Source organism: Ixodes scapularis, unplaced genomic scaffold (assembly GCF_016920785.2).
Source record: "Ixodes scapularis isolate PalLabHiFi unplaced genomic scaffold, ASM1692078v2 ptg001066l_1___fragment_3__unscaffolded, whole genome shotgun sequence".
In the NCBI taxonomy this organism is placed as follows: Eukaryota; Metazoa; Arthropoda; class Arachnida; order Ixodida; family Ixodidae; genus Ixodes; species Ixodes scapularis.
Genome location: NW_024610095.1, coordinates 216,277 through 238,863, shown reverse-complemented (window position 1 = coordinate 238,863; position 22,587 = coordinate 216,277). Strand labels below are relative to the sequence as shown.

The 22,587-nt window shown below is 43.7% G+C and overlaps 1 protein-coding gene across 1 annotated transcript; it reads right to left on the bottom strand.

Annotated features, from left to right (window-relative positions):
- Window positions 1-217: 217 nt before the first annotated feature.
- Window positions 218-15,333, bottom strand: LOC8030070 (DNA-binding protein RFX6). The gene is made up of 16 exons (XM_042288066.1): window positions 15,239-15,333; window positions 14,900-15,098; window positions 13,881-13,942; window positions 13,599-13,688; window positions 13,499-13,529; window positions 10,923-11,030; window positions 10,294-10,371; window positions 9,933-10,046; window positions 7,651-7,700; window positions 7,045-7,139; window positions 6,054-6,112; window positions 5,359-5,491; window positions 4,532-4,623; window positions 4,330-4,456; window positions 2,919-3,041; window positions 218-2,231 (listed from the first exon to the last, which is right to left on the bottom strand). Exons 1-16 carry the CDS (start codon window positions 15,331-15,333, stop codon window positions 2,170-2,172), a joined length of 1,518 nt encoding a protein of 505 aa, XP_042144000.1. The 3' UTR covers window positions 218-2,169.
- Between the last annotated feature and the right edge of the window lie 7,254 nt (window positions 15,334-22,587).

Sequence of the window (22,587 nt, the reverse complement as noted above, 5' to 3'; positions counted from 1 at the left end):
GGATGGTCGGTGGTGTGTATGCTATATTATAATGGGCGTAATTTGTTCTAAAAAGAGGCACTTGCCAGGGTTGCAGAATGGGCGTTTGGTACGAGTGTAATTTTTTTGTGTTAGATTCGCTATATATTCAAGATTATGTACATGCCGATATAAATAAAATATATATATATATATATATATATATATATATATATATATATATATATATATATATATTTTTACGTATATTTTGCGCAAAGGCGATATCTATACAAATCACAAATTTTAATTACACCCAGTTGAGTAAAAAGTGAATCCATTGGATATTCGAGTGGGACTTTGCTAATAATTCTTGATATCTTTTTTTGCAAAATGAATATTTTTTACAGTTAGTAAAAAGTAGTTGTGCCCCATACTAGATGACCATAGTTTATATGGAAATAAATTAATGAATTATATATTAACAACTTCACCTTAAGTGGAAATATGTGTTTATTACGATATATCAAGCCAACAATGCTGGACAATTTGGATATAACAGACGGTATACTGCACATACACCATACAAAAGACACGGTGTATCATACGAAGACACGGTGGAACTTTCGGGCTCCCTGGACAGCTCGGGAGCGTCGCACTGCGCATGTGTAGAACTTCTGCGCTTGCGCAGTGCCAAGCCCCAGACTGCTTGTTTCGTGTAGCTGTGAAATATGTCTCCGCTAAAAGCGTCATGGTGCCAAGGGACTTCACGTGACGGTGTAACGTCACACGTGGCACGGTGAGTCACCCGACACTGACGTGTCACGTGAAAATGCGCCGTCACGTGACACCGACATCGTGATGTCATGGCACGCGATACCGTTGCGTTATGGTTGCCTGCAGTGTGGTTGCGAGTAGTCTCTGTGGCCGAGGAGGGTATGCACACGGGTCATGCATTCCTGGGTTGGCCTCCGCAGGGGATGCAAACCAGAGGTTTTCGTACTTTGTACGAAAACCTCTGGTTTCGTATAAATCACTGCCAGCATGTACTCTGACGAAGTGTTACAACGTGAAGTGAACCCCCTCCTGTGGGACTTCAGTGATGTCCACTGTGAAGTCACGAGGTAGCCGAAACTCCAAGCAAGATTCGCTACGTGTCATCATGACGTCAGAGGTTACGCCACCGTATTCCATGCTGAGACATCGTGCTGCAGTTCTTTCTTTAATTATTTTACATTGTTTGTAGCAGCGGTTTGTAACTAAATGTTCTGAAATAATAGCATGCCTTGAATATAAAACTCGAGACTGAGAGGTCACAGGGGCAAACGAACGGAACAAAACATCCGTCTTCTTCTCTTTTTTCTTTTTTTTATTGTTATCAACCACAGTATAGTCCTTTATAACCTCATTTACAGCCTCATTTATAATCTCATAAATAGTGCATATTGTTATCTGAAAAAATAACAAACCTTAGTGGTAAAAAAGTAAAACGTATCTGAGCGTTTGTCTGCAATGCACCCAAGCGTGACTCACGCGCGCAAGTGACCGTCTGCGCCGCACTCTAAAAGAAAAACATGAAAAATTATCCGAAATTTTGTACAACTCTTTTATAGAAGTGCAACACGCTAACGCGCGCTTCGTCTTCGGCAGCGTATTCTTGCGCTAAGATGGCTCCCTAAAAAAAAGCAGGCGTGTCGTTTGAAGTTCGCGGGGTAGCGCACATTCACGCAGGCGTCGCCATCTGGCGTACGTATTTACAATTATTTGCTGTGTACGCGAATTGACACATCTTGGCGGGCATCGTTATTTTTACAAATTATCTTCCTGTCACGGCACTAAATTATAAATTTCAGTTGGATAAAAATTAAAAAAGTTCGACAAGTTTTTAAAGATTTGGTCAAGTTGTTGAAGATGACACTGAGCCGCTCAATTTTCATGGCACAAAGCAGACATATGATATGTACCTCTGCCAGACAGCACCTCAAATGCCCATCAACTGTAGTTGAAGTTCAGTGCAAAACACCGTTGTTATAATCTGCCTAAATATACGTTGTGTTCATTGCCAAAATGTCTACATGGATTGATTGCGCGAACAAGGCCAACACGCCTTGACGTTGTAAATGCAGGAAATTAGAACTACGGTGACAAATCTCTCAGAAGTTTCTCGTCATTTGAGAACCGTTATTGCTTGCTTGAGGTTTCTCTTTTGTCCTATTCCCGGTTGCTGCAACTCAGAGCCGCCCAGGCGGACGCCATCTTGATCCGTAGTTCCTCTGCGTGACAAATAAGAAAGCACAAAGCTTAAAATTCCGCCCCCGTGGTGTGAAATCAAATAATCAAATCTGTGACGAAGCTTGTTTATATTTATACTTAATGAAGTGAGCTGTATTTGATAGCTAGCCGTAACGGTGCCAGTGTTATCTGACTCAATCTGATCTTGGAAAAAAAAAAACGCTTTGCGTGCACTGAGAGTACGCGACAAGATAAATTCAAGCCAGCGTCAGGCGCGGATAGGCGGTAGCAAAAACGTAGAGGCGACGTGCGTTAAAGTACATAATACATCCCAAACCATAAAAAAAAACGCGCTGAGTCATTGTGGCGTCGAACTCTCGTCCCCATGTTTTTTTCTCGCACCAGTCCAGTTGTCGCTCGGTCGTTTCAGCTTACTACCAAGGCTTCCCGCGGGAGAAATATTATACACTGCGCAAGTGGCAGTGTATACATGAACTCAACCCTCACGCCACAGCGGAGGCGCTTCCGTGGGCACTGTGCATCCGACGAAAAGGCGAAAAAAAAAAAAAAAAACAGGGACAGAGGAGAAAAATTGCACACAGGACTGCGTGTCCGCAGAAGGCTTCGTCTCGCGCGAATCAGGTTTCTTCGCACGCGCTGCGCCCGCACCAGGTGTGGGCAAACGCGGGTTTGTTCACCGCAAACTACAGCCCCCTGAAACTTCTCACCAGGTCGCAAGGCCAGCGAGAGCACCGCCTCCTGGCGACGCAGACGGGCATCCCTTGCCACCGATGTCTCGAAGGCGAGCAGCATGTACTCTTCAGCCATGACACGCACCAGGTGGATGTGACCTTGGGAGCCCAGCCGAGACGCGGGTGAGTCATCAGAGTTATAGAGGTAGCTTACACGTAGACGCGAGTCAGACCCCTGTTTCACGGGCACTTACCACTCATTCACACTGGAAGCGGATCCGCGTACGCAAAGCGGTTGCGAACGCGGTGGTATAAAGATCCAGTACAATTAATTGCACGCGCACTTGATGTCATCCAGTGCGCGTGAAATCGTAATGGATCTTTATACAACCGCGTTCGCGACCGCTTTGCGAACGCGGATCCGCTTCCAGTGTGAATGAGCGGTTAGAGCTGCCGCTCACACTGCTCCATACATGATGCGGTATACATGTCTGAAGACCGTGTTTGTATGGCCAATGTGACCGCCATACAAGGAACAAACATGCCTCAGACAATGTCTGCAGGATGTCTTTGGTATGCTGTGTTGGAAGCGTGACCGCGGCCTTAAATGCCTTCAAGAGAAATCGCGGCACACCAGCACACTCTGATGGGCACGCGCAGTGTCCAGACCTCGAGCTCATTCACCTATTCTTCAATGAGCTCGTTGAGAAGCACATTGAATTAACCCGAGTCTGGGGAAGAAGAGAAACATCAAAATCGAACATCATAAGAGCATTTCTCTTCTTCCCCAGTCTCGGGTTAATTCAACGTGGTTGATATTCACCTGCGCGCGTGCGCCCTTAGTTCATTTTTGTTATGAAGATCCCCGTTTTAATATTGCATGAATTCATGTGGGACGCCATAATACCATTTCATACGAGTGAGAGGTAAATAATGGGTTTGATAATACGTGCACGTGTTTCGTGTCATATACGGCATTAGGGAACTTTCAGACGTTGAGAGCAACGCACACAAAAGACGATCGTAAAAGAAAGAAACTCTCGCATAGCGCTGCCACCAACGAATCTAAATTTCAGTCGTAGAAGACTACCTTTTTATAGTTTATGATGGGTCATGACCCGGGTGAAAGATGCCGAGTCATTGGGATGCGGACGCATGCGCGGCGTCTGATATTTCGCGAAGAGAGCTTTTGCGCATGCTCAGAACGCACCCCACAGCCCTGTAGACGTAACCGAGTGATGCAGGTGTGCACACCCTGCTAGATTAGCTATCTTGCTTTCATAGCACGTTTTGTTTTCTTTCTTTAAGTCCTTGTGCCGACTGGAGAGTGTCATTTCCGTCCTGTCATCAACGTTGCACCAACTTCCCTTCCGTATGTATATACACCGCCGCGCGTCTTTCTTCGCAACCCCATGTCAACACTGCACGATTTGAAACGAGCGCTTACCGAAACTTGGAGATCCTGAAAGGGTGAGGTGTCTCATGATTGCCGAAAAGAAGAGCATCCAGGAAAGCATGAAGTCCTTGTAGACGTGGCTGCGACTCTGTTTACTCTCACTCGTGATGCAGACATCCTGAAAGTGCGAATAAAGGATGTTTGTCATCACTTATAGTTGCCACTATCCCGCCCAAGAACATAGAGAACGCACCAACGCAGCGTTGTCCATCGCCATGTCCAGCCACTCCGTCAGGTCCTCGACTGAAGCGTGTTTTTTCAGCAGTGAGATGAGCTCAGCCACGCCTGCAGCGAGACGAACGGGCATTAGTGTGTTCTAGGTATCCATCACTTTTATATCCCAAGCATGTTAGAAAACCAGGACAGGTATTTTCTGGTAAGACACAAAGGACGTCACGGTGACATCCTTTGGTGAAGTGCTGGTCGCAACCTGGGACGAAATTGCTTTCAAACTTCAAAGTATTAACTTTGGGCGAAACTGTCACCCTCTCTTGACGACTGGCAACATTTGGCTATGTCCTGCGTTTCAGCTACTTTAACGTCAATTTGCGCACGGAAGAGTTATGCGTATAAACTAGGAAGTATGCCTGACCCAAGGGCTGCGTTGTACGTATAGGAGTTGCGCTCTTTCAAAGGCAACATAGTTTAATAAGCATGCATTGGTGGTAAGTTATTAGAGGTAATCATTTTGAAATTGGTTCCTAAACATTTTGATTGGGTGATGCTGCAATCTCATTGGCTGCTCCGTGATGAGCTGATGGGGCCGGCGAATCAATCAGTGCTGTGACTACCGATGCTTGTAGTTCCTAAGTAGTCAGCAGCTATTGTAAATGGGCAATCTTGATCAATCTCGATCATATTTCGCTTAACGATTCGTCCGTCTCAAGAAAATCCTGGAGTCAGATATAGTCTCAAAGCCTAGGCATAAAAACGTATTTAGCCTTGCTGTATTTAGTTGAATTGGTAGATGCGTGATGGTAGGTTACAGAAGATCTCTAAGGAATCATAAAAGAGACGTACCAATGTCAAAGGTGGTTCTTGAGTCGTCCAGGCAACAAAAGGCTTCCGTCGCGACGTCGTCCAAATCCAGCCCGTTCAGGTCGTCCAAGATGCAGTGCGTGTGGTCGGCGTTGGATAGCACGCTCCGGCAGGACTTCGGATCAACACGTAGGAGAAAAATACCTTGGTCGCCATGATCGGTATTTCACTATTACTAGAGTTAAGTCACAGGTTAAGAATAACAACATAAGCTTCTCCCACAAAAACCTCTACCCTTTCCACTTTAGCAGAGCGAACGGTGGAGAGGAAGTGAGTGGAGACAAGGAGACCGCCGATCACGGCAAGCAGAGAGATTTTTGGGAGATTTTCCTGCTATTTTTAACCTGCAACTAGGAGCATGAAAAAGAAAACACGGAAGCGTTCAAGGTAGAGTTAACAACGAAATCAAATGTTGCGACTTGAAAATGCGCCAATGAATGGATGGACGAGAGGAGAGTAGAGCAGGCAAAGAGGAAGCATTACTTCTAGAGTTTGACATTTTCTATCATACATGTTTCTATAGTCAGTGACAGGTTAAGAAGCCAGTAGATGCTTCGCCCCCAGCAAGCGCTCGTTGCCTTCCGCTGTGCTCTGGCTGTGCGTGCGACAAAGGGTTATCAAAGACAGCATGCTCGCTTTTGACACGATACAAGAGTATGCACCAGATGAAAGCTTACCTGAGCTAGTTTTGTGAACGAGAGCTGACGCTTCAGCACCTTCGTCCATTCTTGCAGAACTGCAATGCGAGGAGTCGGAATGCGATATCTGAGGTCGAGTTTACAACGTCGTTAATAATTGCTGCTTACAAATAACACGAACGATTTCGTCAACTTACATGCGAAATCTTTCGCTCTGACAACGCCTTCTAATGTACTACTTGGGCTAAATGTAAGGCATACTTTGTCTTGAAGCGTAATAAGTTGAACTTGCCGAAACAATATGTTAAAATTCGGTTGCCGGATTAAAAGGTAAGCCATACACTTTTGATTAAACAATTACGACAGGTGAAACTTGACTCTGGTATTACCTTCTGGCTGGAGGCATTCTCGGGCGGTAGAACACAATCTGTAGTGCATACTCTTTCCTGACTGGCGCATCAGGATCAAACTAAATAAATATATAAATAAGTAGCAATAATCCATTCCGGCGTTCGCCAGCCGGGACGAAGCTTTCGTTGCTCCCCGTAGCTCCTGTCAGTTTCGAGTTTTGCTTTGTTTTCTTAACATACGTAATTGAAAATAGGCATAAATTAAGTGGTACTGTCTGTTAAGATAACTCTTTTAAAAATTCAGAGGGCTAATCTTATCAAGAAAGAGAGTAATTTTTGTTATGGGGTGCCTAAAACCGGGAATATCTCAAGCGAGAAGGGCTCGGAACATAAAAATCTGGGTTTGAGAACCCTTAAACAGGCTCATTTAGTGCTTCCTCGATCTCGGGTATTCATTATAAATTTATACCACCTTGCCTGGCTTGTCACTGGAACCAAAACTGTCGCATCGCAGTTAAACTCAGAAAGAAACAGTTTATCTTGTCAGTACCATGCTCTAATTATGCTAACTTTAGTGTACTAGCTGTTGTCGACTCATCTGGTCGTAGAAACTTTGTTCACGACGTGCACGTGTGAATTATAAATGAAAAAAAAAAAAAAAAAAAAGGTAAAGATTGTACCTTGAATTCTACGGTGTCGAACTGGTCCGGGGAGCGTAATGCGGCAGATCCAGTCGGGTAATCCTTCGACGAGGAAGTTGATTTCTCTTTCGTAGCTTGTGTCGACAGTATTGGAGAAAAACAAATATTCAAGCAATCAATTCGTAGCGTAAATTTTAGATCAGACAATTATTAATATTATCTTGAATTACACGCTGCCGTCGCAGTACGAGGTATGAGTCCTCACTTATTGCCATTTCACTCCAGCCACTCTGGCTCCCTAATTTTGAGCGATTAAACTCAGCACAAAGGGCCGGTGTTTGTCGTTTGATGTGTTCTTTCTTATTGCGATGGCGAGTCACGCTAAGTTACATTAATTAAAGTTGACGGTTTCTTTCTCCTAAAGAGGGAACTTGACTTAAACTAATATGATTTGCCTTCAATTTTTTCAAAATAATAAATCATTATATCAACGATATGGTCTTTGCCCGTAACTGTTCTCTCGCTTTCTGCGTTTTTCAGTTTCTCTCTTATACGTCTCACAAATCTACTGATTTCCAAGCTGATCAACTGAATTGCGGAGAACACCGGTAGGACTGGTATAATTGTGCCACGCAGATGTCTCACCTTTCGGGAATATCTTGAATTTCCTTGGGCATCAGGATTTCTTCCATAACCTGTAAAAGTCGACCAATGTCTAGATGCACCCTATTTGTAGGAATTTAGTTCACTCCAATAATTTACATGCACGCGTTGACCAAAATGATTTGCATAACTTTCCCAGTGATAAACGACAGTAGCGTATGTGCCACACTCCAACTGTGGATACATGTTTATGCTGAAAAAGTCTGCAGTCCGACACAACCGTATTGCTCGGGTCAATTTTGTTTAACAAATATATATAGATGGGCCGTTTCATTTGGATTCAGGCAACGAGGTGCAGTCGTTTTTTTGTTTTTTTTTATTTTGATTCAATTTTTTTTTTAATATTTCGTGGCGCATGTTCTAAGAAGAACAATTCTTTTTATTTTAATGTCCTAACATCTTTACTTTCTGAGAAAAAAAATCTCAAAGAAGTGGGAAAGGACAACGAGGTTTTGACGATTGTCGTGTGTGCCATTTTTGAATCACTCTCGATCCCAAAGTAGTCAAAAGAGAGCGTCTATATTTTTTTAGTGTGATATATATGCAAGTAGGTGAAACTACATAACAACTACTACTTATTATTCGTCGCACCAATTTTTGTAAAAATACCCAAACATGCCTCCGCGAACAACTATGACCCAAATTGCGGATCTCTTTCTTTTTTTTTTTTTTTGAGTCGACTATGTTTAGTATCGCTTTTAAAATATTACCACGTGTAGAAATTTTCATTGCCTTCCAAATTAAACAAAGTTTGTGTTTTTATCTTGTACGGGTACTGAGAAATAAATTACGAAACACAGAGGGTTTTCACCGTTCAATTTCAACACTCTGTAAAAAAAAAAAAAAAAAAACCTCTTTGCGCGTTGCGTTTTTTTCACGCCCTTCTTTCAGCCAGAATACATACCGTTAGAGGTATATGCATTGGTTTTGAGTTTTAAGCCTTCAAATATACTAAACAAAGAGCAAGTGCCGATGGTGAGTTTTGACGTGTGGCGTTTCTGAACCACTCTTAATTTCAAAGTATTCAAAAGAGAGCTTTTATATTTTTTTATTGTTATATATATATGCAAGTCGGTAAAACGACATTTCAACTACTATTTATTCCCCAAACATGCCTCCGCGAACAACTGTAACCTAAACTGCAGATGTTTGTTTTTTTTTGTTTTTTTTTTTTTTTTTGTGTCGGCTATGTTTGGTATTGCTTTTAAAATAATACGACGTGTAGAACCTTTCATTGCTTTCAAAAGTGAGCAAAGGCTGTGCCTTTATCACGTACGAGTACTGAGAAATAACTTATGAAACAAGGAAGGTTCTCACTTTTCGTTCAATTTCAGCACGCTGTATAAAAAAAAAGCAAAAAACAACAAAAAAAAAACATTTTTAATTTTTTTCTTGCTTCTTTGAGATATTGTTTCTCAGAAACTAAAGATGTTAGGACATTGAAATAAAAAGGATTGTTCTTCTTGGAATATGCGCCACGAAATACAAAAATTTGGAGCAAAATAAAAAAATACGACTGCACCTCGTTGCCTGAATCCAAATGAAACCGTCCATATATATAATTAGGAAGCATTACGTCCGGAGGCTTTAATGTGATCAACCATTGAGGGCGTTCGTCCCGTCCTTTTCTTCTACTCGTATTTGCAGTTGTTGTTCTGTTTTCTCGATTTTGTCATCAATCAACACGCCTGCATCGCCACCTAATACAGTTCGTGTTATATATATTGATCTATTTTAGGTTTCAGAGTGCGATCTCATTGGCGAAATCGAGAATAAAAACAAATGTTTGTTTCAAAACTTTGGTTTATAAATATTTTTTCTTGACCTTTCCCGGTCTGAAATTCCAACTGCGTTCATCTAATCCCCTTTTCTCCTGTTTCACAATTTGGCTGTGTTTCCGCCGCACGCTTGAATCTTAGCTCCCCGCTTCTCTCGTTCACGTCTTTTCCGCCGGGCGGCGTCGCCTCCCTCGGAGTTGCGAATAGCCAACCCGCCGCCTGAGAAGGCTCTTCTTCCAATAATTGTTCGTTGCTAATTAAGACGAACTTCAAATGACGTTTGAAAGTACGGCTTCTGGGTACCGTCATCTTGTTGCTGGTGTGGGCAGATCGTTGACAGTCAAGCATTGCTGAAGCCGTGGGTACGCCTCAGCAACGCTTGACTATCAGACGACCTACCCACACCAGCAGCAAGATGGCAGCGCCCAGAGGCTGTACTCGCATACATCTATGGGCGGTCGGACGCGAGATATAAATCCTGATTACCCCGTAGAGGTAGCTGTCCCAAACTGTCACAACGTCGAGAACCACGTCCAGGGACACGATGGCGAGCGTGGACTCCGAGATGCTAGTCCAGAAGTGGAGCACGAGGTCTCTGACCTGTATACACATTTCACCAGTTGTTGTCACTGACAGAAACGCAAGGCGTGGCGAGTCTACGCATGCGCAGAAAGCGGATTCGCGTGAGAGGATCTGCGCACGCGCAATGCCGACAGCAGCGCATCACCGTGCTGGCGTGACGTCAAATTGCTGAATTGGTGTATAGTATATACTTCGCCGTCTTTGGCAATTCTACGCAGGTCGTTGAAAACATCGTGCAAGCAAGGACAAGCAATGAAACACCTACGGCTTCGAAGTTGGCGGCGACCACGGCGTCCAGGAGACTGCAGCAGTGGGCCCGGTACATGGCCAGAAAGCTGTCCAGCTGTAAGTGACATTAATGCTAATGCATCATGTAAAAAAGGCAGTTTGTAGACACTGTCCGTTGCGTGTTTTATTTTTCCTGCCCTGTCCCTTTTTTTAACCATACAAAACAAAATAACTGTCTTTAGACATCTTCGAAGCATACGTATGTATATAGGACAAACATACGTAAGGCGTGTCTGCGTGTAATTCGCTCATCATAACTGTGGGGAGGGGGGGGGGGGGGGCGGCGTTGAAATAGGAGAGTGATAGAAAGAGAGAGATGACGTAAACGATGGAAGAAACACGCACTGCGCATCGGGAACCAATCAGCCTGTTTCCGATGCTACGCCAGGATGATGAAACGTCACGCCTTATACCATGACGAAGAGCGACATCGACGAAAACGAAAACCTAACAAAACCATGTACTTTCATTTCATTTCATTTCGTTTATTTCACCTCAAAGGCCCAGTTAGGGCATTACATAAGGTAATGCGATCCTGACATCACACATGACGGTGCCATGGGAGCTTTATATGTACCTTACTGATGTGGTAAATGTCAAATATACCTTATCTTTGTCGATATATTCCGGGATTCGGAGGTCTTGGGGTTCGGGCCAGAAGTTCCACCCGTGACGTTTGCCGCGCTGCATCCAGGATTTCCTTTCGACGTTATGCTACAGCGGAACGATGGAAGTACCTTGTTTGGACGAGTTTCTGTTTCGTTTGCGACGAAGCAGTAATCGCAACAGTTGCACCTCAGAATGCCGATCAATACATGGCTTGTCCGCGACGTTATCGCATCATGCCGGTGGTCATTTTTACGGTAACCGGACAAAAGCTCACCCGACAGAAGCTCACCGGACAAAAGCTCACCGGACAAAAGCTCACCCGTTTTTTCACACACCCGGACAAATGCTCACCTATTCTTTTTTTTTTTTTTTTTTTTTGCTATCCGGGTGAAACACGGGCCGCTATAAAGTGCGAACGCGATGGAAATTGCACAATTTTTAGGAGAACTGGTACCACCCCATCCCATGCAAAGGTGTCGACAGATAAGCCATAACAGGCAGAGGAGCAACGATTTGGGACCAAAAAAGCGAAGTCACCCTTCGGTAACCGCGCTTTTTCATTGTGCTTATGTCAAGCTAGACGTGCTTATAATAGTTAGGCACAATGTCTCTTCATTACTAATTCATGGGTTTTCTTAGGGTTCAGGGTAATGTTTGAAGCGCATGGCTAAGAAAATTAAATTGTATCCATCATTTTACGTCGTAAATATATTCGAAATAAATTATTATGTCAGTGTGATGTGAAAGGGAAACTGAAGCAAAACTGTAATATACAAACCTTTGAGTTGCGAATTGGGCCTTTTGGACAAGTGCGAGACAGATGACCAATTTAGAAAGCTGTGCGGGATTTTGGATAGGCTGGTGTTGTTTCCACCACAGCTTGTGCCCGAAGAACTAACCTACATCAGGGAAAAGTCTATCGGTGGCATCGGTGACCTGCTAAAGTACTTTGATTGCACGTATGTCAACGGCCCCTTCCGTTATGCTTCTGCTCCTTCTGCGTCGGCACCCAGGGGGAGTTCTCCCCTTTGCCTGACTTTGCGCCGACGACGACCGGAGTTTCCCCCGGAGCGGAGGAATATAGTAATAATAATAATAATCTTTATTTCCATTTAAAGAAATGGTGGAGCGAAAGGGGAAAAGCTTCATCAAGAAGCTTGACTGGCCCTCAGCCCCATCGGCAGCCAGTGAACAAACAGTTTTCGTTCAATGAGAAAAAAAAAAAGAAAATCATACAGAAACTTATACATTATAAAGTGGGATAACAGAAACAAGACACAGAACACTTAAATATGTAAAAATATATTACGCAACTCTTTAGGAAATATCGTTTCTATATGTCTATTTTCTTCTTGAAAGTGGTTTAGAAGCTTTGGAATTAAATACCGAAGCATTTGTTGCCCATAATTTGACCTGCATGTGGAAACCTTCTAATATTCATTTTGGCCGGTCAAGTAAACCGTATTATTTTTTTCTAATGTAACTATCTCGTTTAAAAGGACACTTTCTTTTTTTTAAATTTCATTCTTAATGGTGAGTAGAATTCTATAATCAGACAGCTTATGAATTTTTAATATTTGCACGTTCCTAAACATTATCTCAGTGTGAGAGTCATAAGGCGCGTTAAAAATAACTCTTAACATTTTTTTTTTTTTTAAGCAGATAAACTTTGTTTAGGTTGGATGCCGCTGTTGTGCCCCAGACAAGGTTACAATAACTGAGGAGTGAGTAAAACAGTGCATGGTAAATAATTAATTTCACGCGAACTGGTAGAAATTGGCTGTGGCGATACGTTAAGCCAACAACACCTGACAATTAGGAAACCAAATAATTTACATGGCTATCCCATGACATATTTTCAACGCGACGCCACTCTTCAAGATAAAGACCGGACGAGCAACACCTAAAAGGATGGAATAACGGGTTCCAGAAGCTTGTCGCCCACGCCCATCCAAGCGTCTGAAGGCTGATTGAATGCCTACAGAAAAATCAGGCACTCGTTGCCACGGCACTCACACAAGCCCGGAGAGGTAAGCCTCTAGGGAAGCGTTTGCGAAAAACAACTCTGCGCCCGCAGAATCACCTGAAAAAATATTTGCGAGGAGTTCCAGGTATACACCGAGATCTACCGAGACTGCTGCAGCTAGTGGTGGACTTCATTCGAATTCTAACCAATCGATAAATAAACTTGTTTCTACTCTAATCAACAAACCATGGACCTGTCGAATTTAATTTATCGTTGCATTTTAGTGTCGCACGCATGAACCTCAGTTGTCCGCACTCGTCTTAAGACCAACATAACATTTTCTCCAGGTGAGCTTTTGTCCGGGTTTGTGAAAAAAATGGGTGAGATTTTGTCCGGTGAGCTTTTGTCCGGTGAGCTTCTGTCCGGCGAGCTTTTTTCCGGTGAGCTTTTGTCCGGGATTCCATTTTTACTGGTACTTGCCGAGAAAAGCACATTCGATGGTGCGAAATGCATTCCGCAGAAAATACGCCCTTTGCCTATACTCAACCAGAATGGCTGCCGATATGATGTCAATGCAAGTCATGTATTGCCTCCATTTTAAACCTACCTCGGTTCGCTTGATTTTCTGACCCGAGAATCTGCAGGAAACGAAAGTGCGTTCTTCTTAGCAGAATGTTTACACTCAAATTTTCACTTTTACGAAGCGCCGGGAATCTTGCCTCGTAATGTTTTTCCCACAGTAGGCCTGGCCGTAGTAGATGGACGTCGTTTTTACGCCGATGCCGTAGTAGTGGTACCTTGAACCGAGAGAGCATAAAAAAGAAAACTTGATGTTTATCAGTGATTGCGCAGTTCTAACAACACGGCTTTCGAAATGAGACTTCTCTCAGTGGCGAAAGCGAAGAAAGGTGTTCTTTTTAGGTCAAATCGGAACGTAACAGTAGAAAAATCTACAATGAAGAAGAGAGAAAAAATGTCGCTTGGCTTACCTTGACTGACCCCTAGTCCCCAGTCTTCGTGTCGTGACTTTGGGAAACCTCAGTCGAATCAACTGAAATCCGTACGAGTAGGAACAAGATTACGTGCAAAGTAGTACATACACTCTAAAAACGAAACAAAAAAAGGGTACCCCTAGTCCGATGACTTCAGTTCGACGAACAGCGCACTGACTTCGAACCGACGGTACAAGTTTTCACAGGCGTCTTGAAGGCTGAGTGGTATAACTTATCAAAATAGCTAATGTGCGTGTTACTTAATACAAAAAAAAGATATATATATATATATATAATCGGGTTTTTCTTGGCCTTGCTGCAAAACCTCAATGCTCCTTTTTTTTTTAGTCTTCGATACGTATTTTAGCTGTTTAATAAGTTATATCGCACCGTTATCAAGCCCCTCGTAGATGCTGAGGATGTCTGTTCGTCGTAAGTGCGCTGTACGTTGAAATGAAGTTTTTGGGGTGCATTACGTGGGACAAAAGGGTGTAAAACGACACCCTTTCTTTTTAGAGTGTACAATCTCTTTCGCGCTCTAGAAAGCGTTTTTCACGGTACATTTTCTTTTAAAATTATGTCGCGCCCTTCTAAAGCCTTTGAGACAACAAAAATGTATTGACGGCTGCAGTGGTTGTATGGAAGAGCGCGTGATTTCGGTATGCCCATGTACAGAACATCACACAAGTTGTACACCGGCCTGGATGTGCTAATTGTCATTCACGGAGGTTTGCGGCAACTCTATGGTTTCCTCTACCGGATTTTTTGTTGCGTGGTTCAAAAGTATGGGCTATACTCTACTTTAATCAAGTCCATTATGGTACGTTGCAAGAAGGGAAAAAGAAGCCTCCCCCAATTAGCTCTCTACTCGCCATTATTGTTTTTTCCCGCCTTTACCCTTGCCTGCTCCCAGCGTCTCTGTTAAAGTGGAAAGAGCTTTGTAGGAGGAGCTTCTTTTGCTATTCTTAACCTGCAACGAACTATAGTAAGGCTTGTGATGTGAATAAACATAAGACCTTTCCAAATGCAGCAGCTCCCACTGGGTTCCAGTGGTTGCGGCGGCAGTTGTCCAAGTAGTGCTGGTACAGGGTGCATCTCGGTAAACAAACCCCGGGAGCCTGCTCGTAGTTGCTCGACATCCTGCGCAAAAGAACCAGCGCGTTTTTGGTGCTTCCCCTGACCAGGCAGTAATGCCAGCCTCCTACGAAGCGCGAGCTAAAAATAACGAGACATTTTGAGGAGGAAACAAAGATTTCAGCTTGTGCATATCCGACGGCATACAACGGCCCTCTTAGGCCAGACTGTACCATGGATTCTAGGACACTAACAATTGAGCTAAAGTGATTACCACATACCATTCTAATGTGTCCTTGCTCTGAAGACTTTCGACGTCATTCTTGCATTTGGACGATTTAGTCTTCCTGTCACGCGAACCACTCTTCAGACTCATCACCACAAGTATACCAGGGAGGGCAGGTCTTTGCTGAGATGTACTCCCTATAAGCGACTCATATATAACGACCAACGCAGAGCTTAGAGAAACCACGAGGTGTGGACCCGCAAGAGCCCGTATAGAAAGGCGTAGGAGACGGAAATGAGTCCAAGGATTACTTTGTCGGATGACGAGCGGTCCCACCTTTGATGTGTTATCTGGAACCCTTATCGCAGATTGGGGAAACGGTCCATTAAAAAGAATAATGTGTACGTTGCGGCTGTTCGTTTCACCTATAGATGACAAGGGCAGCGTGAACCACAATCCGCTGGCGCGTGGCGTCCTCTTTGTGAACATTTGGATGTCTCAATGTTATGCCAGCATGATTAAAGCAGTAAGTTCGATCGCAAGTGACGCTACGAGCCACCGGAGCTAACCCATAACTTGGAGGGTGTCATGTGAATTTGCGCTCCGCGCGTCGCTCCGCCCTACCGGAAAATCACGTGTTACCCTACGTGCTAAGTATTGGCTCCGGTGGCTTGTAGCGTCCGCTGTGATTCATCCTATGTAAAGGAGCATAGTCCTGTCCTTCAGCATCGAGCGTCTAAAAATCATTGATACATCATACACGTGCATGCCCGGCATAATGCAACAAAATCTTTTCAAGATCCAGTTTTAACTCATTGACAGTCTACGGGTGCATACATTTTCTTCTTTCATTTCCCCGTGCGTAAAATATATCTTTTGGTCTACTCCTCTATTACCCCGTTATTCATAATCCAGACTGACGAGTGTATTCTGGCGCCGACATTTTTAAAATGTGCCGTAAGGCTTAATCCTTTTTTTTTTTTTCTTGTCTTATTACCTTCCAGCCTTCAATATTCAAGCCCGGCTCAAGTTCCTGCCAGTCTGCAAAAAGACCTCAAGACCTTCGGCTGCGTCACCGAATAAACATTAGCGCGTTTGTCCTGCACGTCCGTTTCCACTGGTCTTGTGCATTTGTTTGCAAAAGCTTGTGAGCATTTGCTTCACCTTAGCTCAATCCGGCCCCGATATCCAAGATTGCGCCTATACGAACGAAAGCTATAAAAAAAAAGAAGATACCGTTTCTCTTATATCGCCATCTGCACAAAAGGTCCTCAAGCGCAAGGAATATTCCATTTACCTCGATAGCATCTTTGTTAAAGTATTTCCGTGAATTATAAGTGTCGATGAACGTGGACTGCAATCATTATTGTCACAAGGTGAGTGCACCTGAACAACACTAGAAGACAAACGTGATTAAAAACGCTATAATCTACAGTGCTGAATTAGACAAACAAAAAGATAGGTGAGACGCGTATTTCCAGTTTTCCCCGTAAAGACGCTATCCCAATGAAACAATTAAGTACTAGCATTAAAGGCTAAACCACCATGTTTCAGTTATTCAGTAAAGTTAACTCGTGTTATTCGAAACACTCCCTAGGTGGCGCAAGCCGCCACCTGATCAAGAGTTCAGCTGCGAAAGCCCACTTCCAGAGCGTCCAGCAACCTGCTCACGCCTAACAAACATTTATAATTTCCAGCTCCTCATGAAACCAGCACACGCATGAAACGTCCTTATGAGACCGCTAGATGATTAATATTATAAATATTAACCAATGCACACCTTTATGTAACACCTGCTTACACTATTAATTTCCCGCGACAAGAGCGTTCTGGACACACCAGGGGACCGCTGAAACGAACGACGTCAGTGAAGTGTCACGCCTGGTTTGGCCGTTAGAGATATACAGTGAAGTTGGCCGAAAAAAGTTTTGGCCTTATCAACGCTGATAGGAGGTAAAGAGTTTCCTGATAAGGAGGACATTTTTTCGCTCAGAAGCGGCCTATTTGGGGGCGTACTTCACGAAACCAGAACACGTTAAACCGCCCCTATTAGACCGCAAGATGAATGTTGTAATAAAGTAATCAATTAATGCACCTTTATTAAATTGCTATTCTTATTATATGAATACATTTAACGCGCGCGAGTAGTGCCTTCAAGCAACACCAGGGGACCGCTGTAAGCTGGACGTTAGTGAAGTGACAGACGTCTGGTAGGACAATTAGGGTTAAACAGTGGAAGTTGGCCGAAAAAAGTTTTGGCCTTATCAGCGCTGATAGGAGGCAAAGATTTTCCTGATAATGGGGCCCTTTTTTTCGCTCAGAAGCGATCTATTTGGGGGCGTACTTCACGAAACCAGAACACGTCAAACCGCCCCTATTAGACCGCAAGATGAAAGTTGTAATACAGTAATCAATTAATGCACCTTTATTAAATGGCTCTTGTTATTATGAGTTCATTTAACGCCCGCAAGTAGCGCCTTCAAGCAACACCAGGGGACCGCTGTAAGCACGACGTTAGTGAAGTGACAGACGTCTGGTAGGACAATTAAGGTTAAACAGTGGAAGTTGGCCGAAAAAAGTTTTGGCCTTATCAGCGCTGATAGGAGGCAAAGATTTTCCTGATAATGGGGCCCTTTTTTTGCCCAGAAGCGGTCTATTTGGGGGCGTACTTCACGAAACCAGAACACGTCAAACCGCCCCTAAGAGACCGCAAGATGAATGTTGTAATACAGTAATCAATTAATGCACCTTTATTAAATGGCTCTTGTTATTATGAGTACATTTAACGCCCGCAAGTAGCGCCTTCAAGCAACACCAGGGGACCGCTGTAAGCACGACGTTAGTGAAGTGACAGACGTCTGGTACGAAAATTAGGGTTAAACAGTGGAAGTTGGCCGAACAAAGTTTTGGCCTTATCAGCGCTGATAGGAGGCAAAGATTTTCCTGATAATGGGGCCCTTTTTTTGCTCAGAAGCGGCCTATTTGGGGGCGTACTTCACGAAACCAGAACACGTCAAACCGCCCCTATTAGACCGCAAGATGAATGTTATAACAAAGTAATCAATTAATGCACCTTATTAAATTGCTATTCTTATTATATGAATACATTTAACGCGCGCGAGTAGTGCCTTCAAGCAACACCAGGGGACCGCTGTAAGCACGAGGTTAGTGAAGTGACAGACGTCTGGTAGGACAATTAGGGTTAAACAGTGGAAGTTGGCCGAAAAAAGTTTTGGCCTTATCAGCGCTGATAGGAGGCAAAGATTTTCCTGATAATGGGGCCCTTTTTTTTGCCCAGAAGCGGTCTATTTGGGGGCGTACTTCACGAAACAAGAACACGTCAAACCGCCCCTATTAGACCGCAAGATGAATGTTAAAACAAAGTAATCAATTAATGCACCTTTATTAAATTGCTATTCTTATTATATGAATACATTTGACGCGCGCGAGTAGTGCCTTCAAGCAACACCAGGGGACCGCTGTAAGCACGAGGTTAGTGAAGTGACAGACGTCTGGTAGGACAATTAGGGTTAAACAGTGGAAGTGGGCCGAAAAAAGTTTTGGCCTTATCAGCTGATAGGAGGCAAAGATTTTCCTGATAATGGGGCCCTTTTTTTGCTCAGAACCGGTCTATTTGGGGGCGTACTTCACGAAACGTGAACACGTCAAACCGCCCCTGTTAGACCGCAAGATGAATGTTAAAACAAAGTAATCAATTAATGCACCTTATTAAATTGCTATTCTTATTATATGAATACATTTAACGCGCGCGAGTAGTGCCTTCAAGCAACACCAGGGGACCGCTGTAAGCACGAGGTTAGTGAAGTGACAGACGTCTGGTAGGACAATTAGGGTTAAACAGTGGAAGTTGGCCGAAAAAAGTTTTGGCCTTATCAGCGCTGATAGGAGGCAAAGATTTTCCTGATAATGGGGCCCTTTTTTTTGCCCAGAAGCGGTCTATTTGGGGGCGTACTTCACGAAACAAGAACACGTCAAACCGCCCCTATTAGACCGCAAGATGAATGTTAAAACAAAGTAATCAATTAATGCACCTTTATTAAATTGCTATTCTTATTATATGAATACATTTGACGCGCGCGAGTAGTGCCTTCAAGCAACACCAGGGGACCGCTGTAAGCACGAGGTTAGTGAAGTGACAGACGTCTGGTAGGACAATTAGGGTTAAACAGTGGAAGTGGGCCGAAAAAAGTTTTGGCCTTATCAGCTGATAGGAGGCAAAGATTTTCCTGATAATGGGGCCCTTTTTTTGCTCAGAACCGGTCTATTTGGGGGCGTACTTCACGAAACGTGAACACGTCAAACCGCCCCTGTTAGACCGCAAGATGAATGTTAAAACAAAGTAATCAATTAATGCACCTTATTAAATTGCTATTCTTATTATATGAATACATTTGACGCGCGCGAGTAGTGCCTTCAAGCAACACCAGGGGACCGCTGTAAGCACGAGGTTAGTGAAGTGACAGACGTCTGGTAGGACAATTAGGGTTAAACAGTGGAAGTGGGCCGAAAAAAGTTTTGGCCTTATCAGCTGATAGGAGGCAAAGATTTTCCTGATAATGGGGCCCTTTTTTTGCTCAGAACCGGTCTATTTGGGGGCGTACTTCACGAAACGTGAACACGTCAAACCGCCCCTGTTAGACCGCAAGATGAATGTTAAAACAAAGTAATCAATTAATGCACCTTATTAAATTGCTATTCTTATTATATGGATACATTTAACGCGCGCGAGTAGTGCCTTCAAGCAACACAAGGGGACCGCTGTAAGCACGACGTTAGTGAAGTGACAGACGTCTGGTAGGACAATTAGGGTTAAACAGTGGAAGTGGGCCGAAAAAAGTTTTGGCCTTATCAGCGCTGATAGGAGGCAAAGATTTTCCTGATAATGGGGCCCTTTTTTTGCTCAGAACCGGTCTATTTGGGGGCGTACTTCACGAAACGTGAACACGTCAAACCGCCCCTGTTAGACCGCAAGATGAATGTTAAAACAAAGTAATCAATTAATGCACCTTATTAAATTGCTATTCTTATTATATGGATACATTTAACGCGCGCGAGTAGTGCCTTCAAGCAACACAAGGGGACCGCTGTAAGCACGACGTTAGTGAAGTGACAGACGTCTGGTAGGACAATTAGGGTTAAACAGTGGAAGTGGGCCGAAAAAAGTTTTGGCCTTATCAGCGCTGATAGGAGGCAAAGATTTTCCTGATAATGGGGCCCTTTTTTTGCCCAGAAGCGGTCTATTTGGGGGCGTACTTCACGAAACAAGAACACGTCAAACCGCCCCTGTTAGACCGCAAGATGAATGTTAAAACAAAGTAATCAATTAATGCACCTTATTAAATTGCTATTCTTATTATATGAATACATTTGACGCGCGCGAGTAGTGCCTTCAAGCAACACCAGGGGACCGCTGTAAGCACGAGGTTAGTGAAGTGACAGACGTCTGGTAGGACAATTAGGGTTAAACAGTGGAAGTGGGCCGAAAAAAGTTTTGGCCTTATCAGCTGATAGGAGGAAAAGATTTTCCTGATAATGGGGCCCTTTTTTTGCTCAGAACCGGTCTATTTGGGGGCGTACTTCACGAAACGTGAACACGTCAAACCGCCCCTATTAGACCGCAAGATGAATGTTAAAACAAAGTAATCAATTAATGCACCTTTATTAAATTGCTATTCTTATTATATGAATACATTTAACGCGCGCGAGTAGTGCCTTCAAGCAACACCAGGGGACCGCTGTAAGCACGAGGTTAGTGAAGTGACAGACGTCTGGTAGGAAAATTAGGGTTAAACAGTGGAAGTTGGCCGAAAAAAGTTTTGGCCTTATCAGCGCTGATAGGAGGCAAAGATTTTCCTGATAATGGGGCCCTTTTTTTGCTCAGAACCGGTCTATTTGGGGGCGTACTTCACGAAACGTGAACACGTCAAACCGCCCCTGTTAGACCGCAAGATGAATGTTAAAACAAAGTAATCAATTAATGCACCTTATTAAATTGCTATTCTTATTATATGGATACATTTAACGCGCGCGAGTAGTGCCTTCAAGCAACACAAGGGGACCGCTGTAAGCACGACGTTAGTGAAGTGACAGACGTCTGGTAGGACAATTAGGGTTAAACAGTGGAAGTGGGCCGAAAAAAGTTTTGGCCTTATCAGCTGATAGGAGGCAAAGATTTTCCTGATAATGGGGCCCTTTTTTTGCCCAGAAGCGGCCTATTTGGGGGCGTACTTCACGAAACCAGAACACGTCAAACCGCCCCTATTAGACCGCAAGATGAATGTTATAACAAAGTAATCAATTAATGCACCTTATTAAATTGCTATTCTTATTATATGAATACATTTGACGCGCGCGAGTAGTGCCTTCAAGCAACACCAGGGGACCGCTGTAAGCACGAGGTTAGTGAAGTGACAGACGTCTGGTAGGACAATTAGGGTTAAACAGTGGAAGTTGGCCGAAAAAAGTTTTGGCCTTATCAGCGCTGATAGGAGGCAAAGATTTTCCTGATAATGGGGCCCTTTTTTTGCTCAGAACCGGTCTATTTGGGGGCGTACTTCACGAAACGTGAACACGTCAAACCGCCCCTGTTAGACCGCAAGATGAATGTTAAAACAAAGTAATCAATTAATGCACCTTATTAAATTGCTATTCTTATTATATGGATACATTTAACGCGCGCGAGTAGTGCCTTCAAGCAACACAAGGGGACCGCTGTAAGCACGACGTTAGTGAAGTGACAGACGTCTGGTAGGACAATTAGGGTTAAACAGTGGAAGTTGGCCGAAAAAAGTTTTGGCCTTATCAGCTGATAGGAGGCAAAGATTTTCCTGATAATGGGGCCCTTTTTTTGACCAGAAGCGGCCTATTTGGGGGCGTACTTCACGAAACCAGAACACGTCAAACCGCCCCTATTAGACCGCAAGATGAATGTTATAACAAAGTAATCAATTAATGCACCTTATTAAATTGCTATTCTTATTATATGGATACATTTAACGCGCGCGGGTAGTGCCTTCAAGCAACACCAGGGGACCGCTGTAAGCACGACGTTAGTGAAGTGACAGACGTCTGGTAGGACAATTAGGGTTAAACAGTGGAAGTGGGCCGAAAAAAGTTTTGGCCTTATCAGCGCTGATAGGAGGCAAAGATTTTCCTGATAATGGGGCCCTTTTTTTGCTCAGAAGCGGTCTATTTGGGGGCGTACTTCACGAAACGTGAACACGTCAAACCGCCCCTGTTAGACCGCAAGATGAATGTTATAACAAAGTAATCAATTAATGCACCTTTATTAAATTGTTATTCTTATTATATGGATACATTTAACGCGCGCGAGTAGTGCCTTCAAGCAACACCAGGGGACCGCTGTAAGCACGAGGTTAGTGA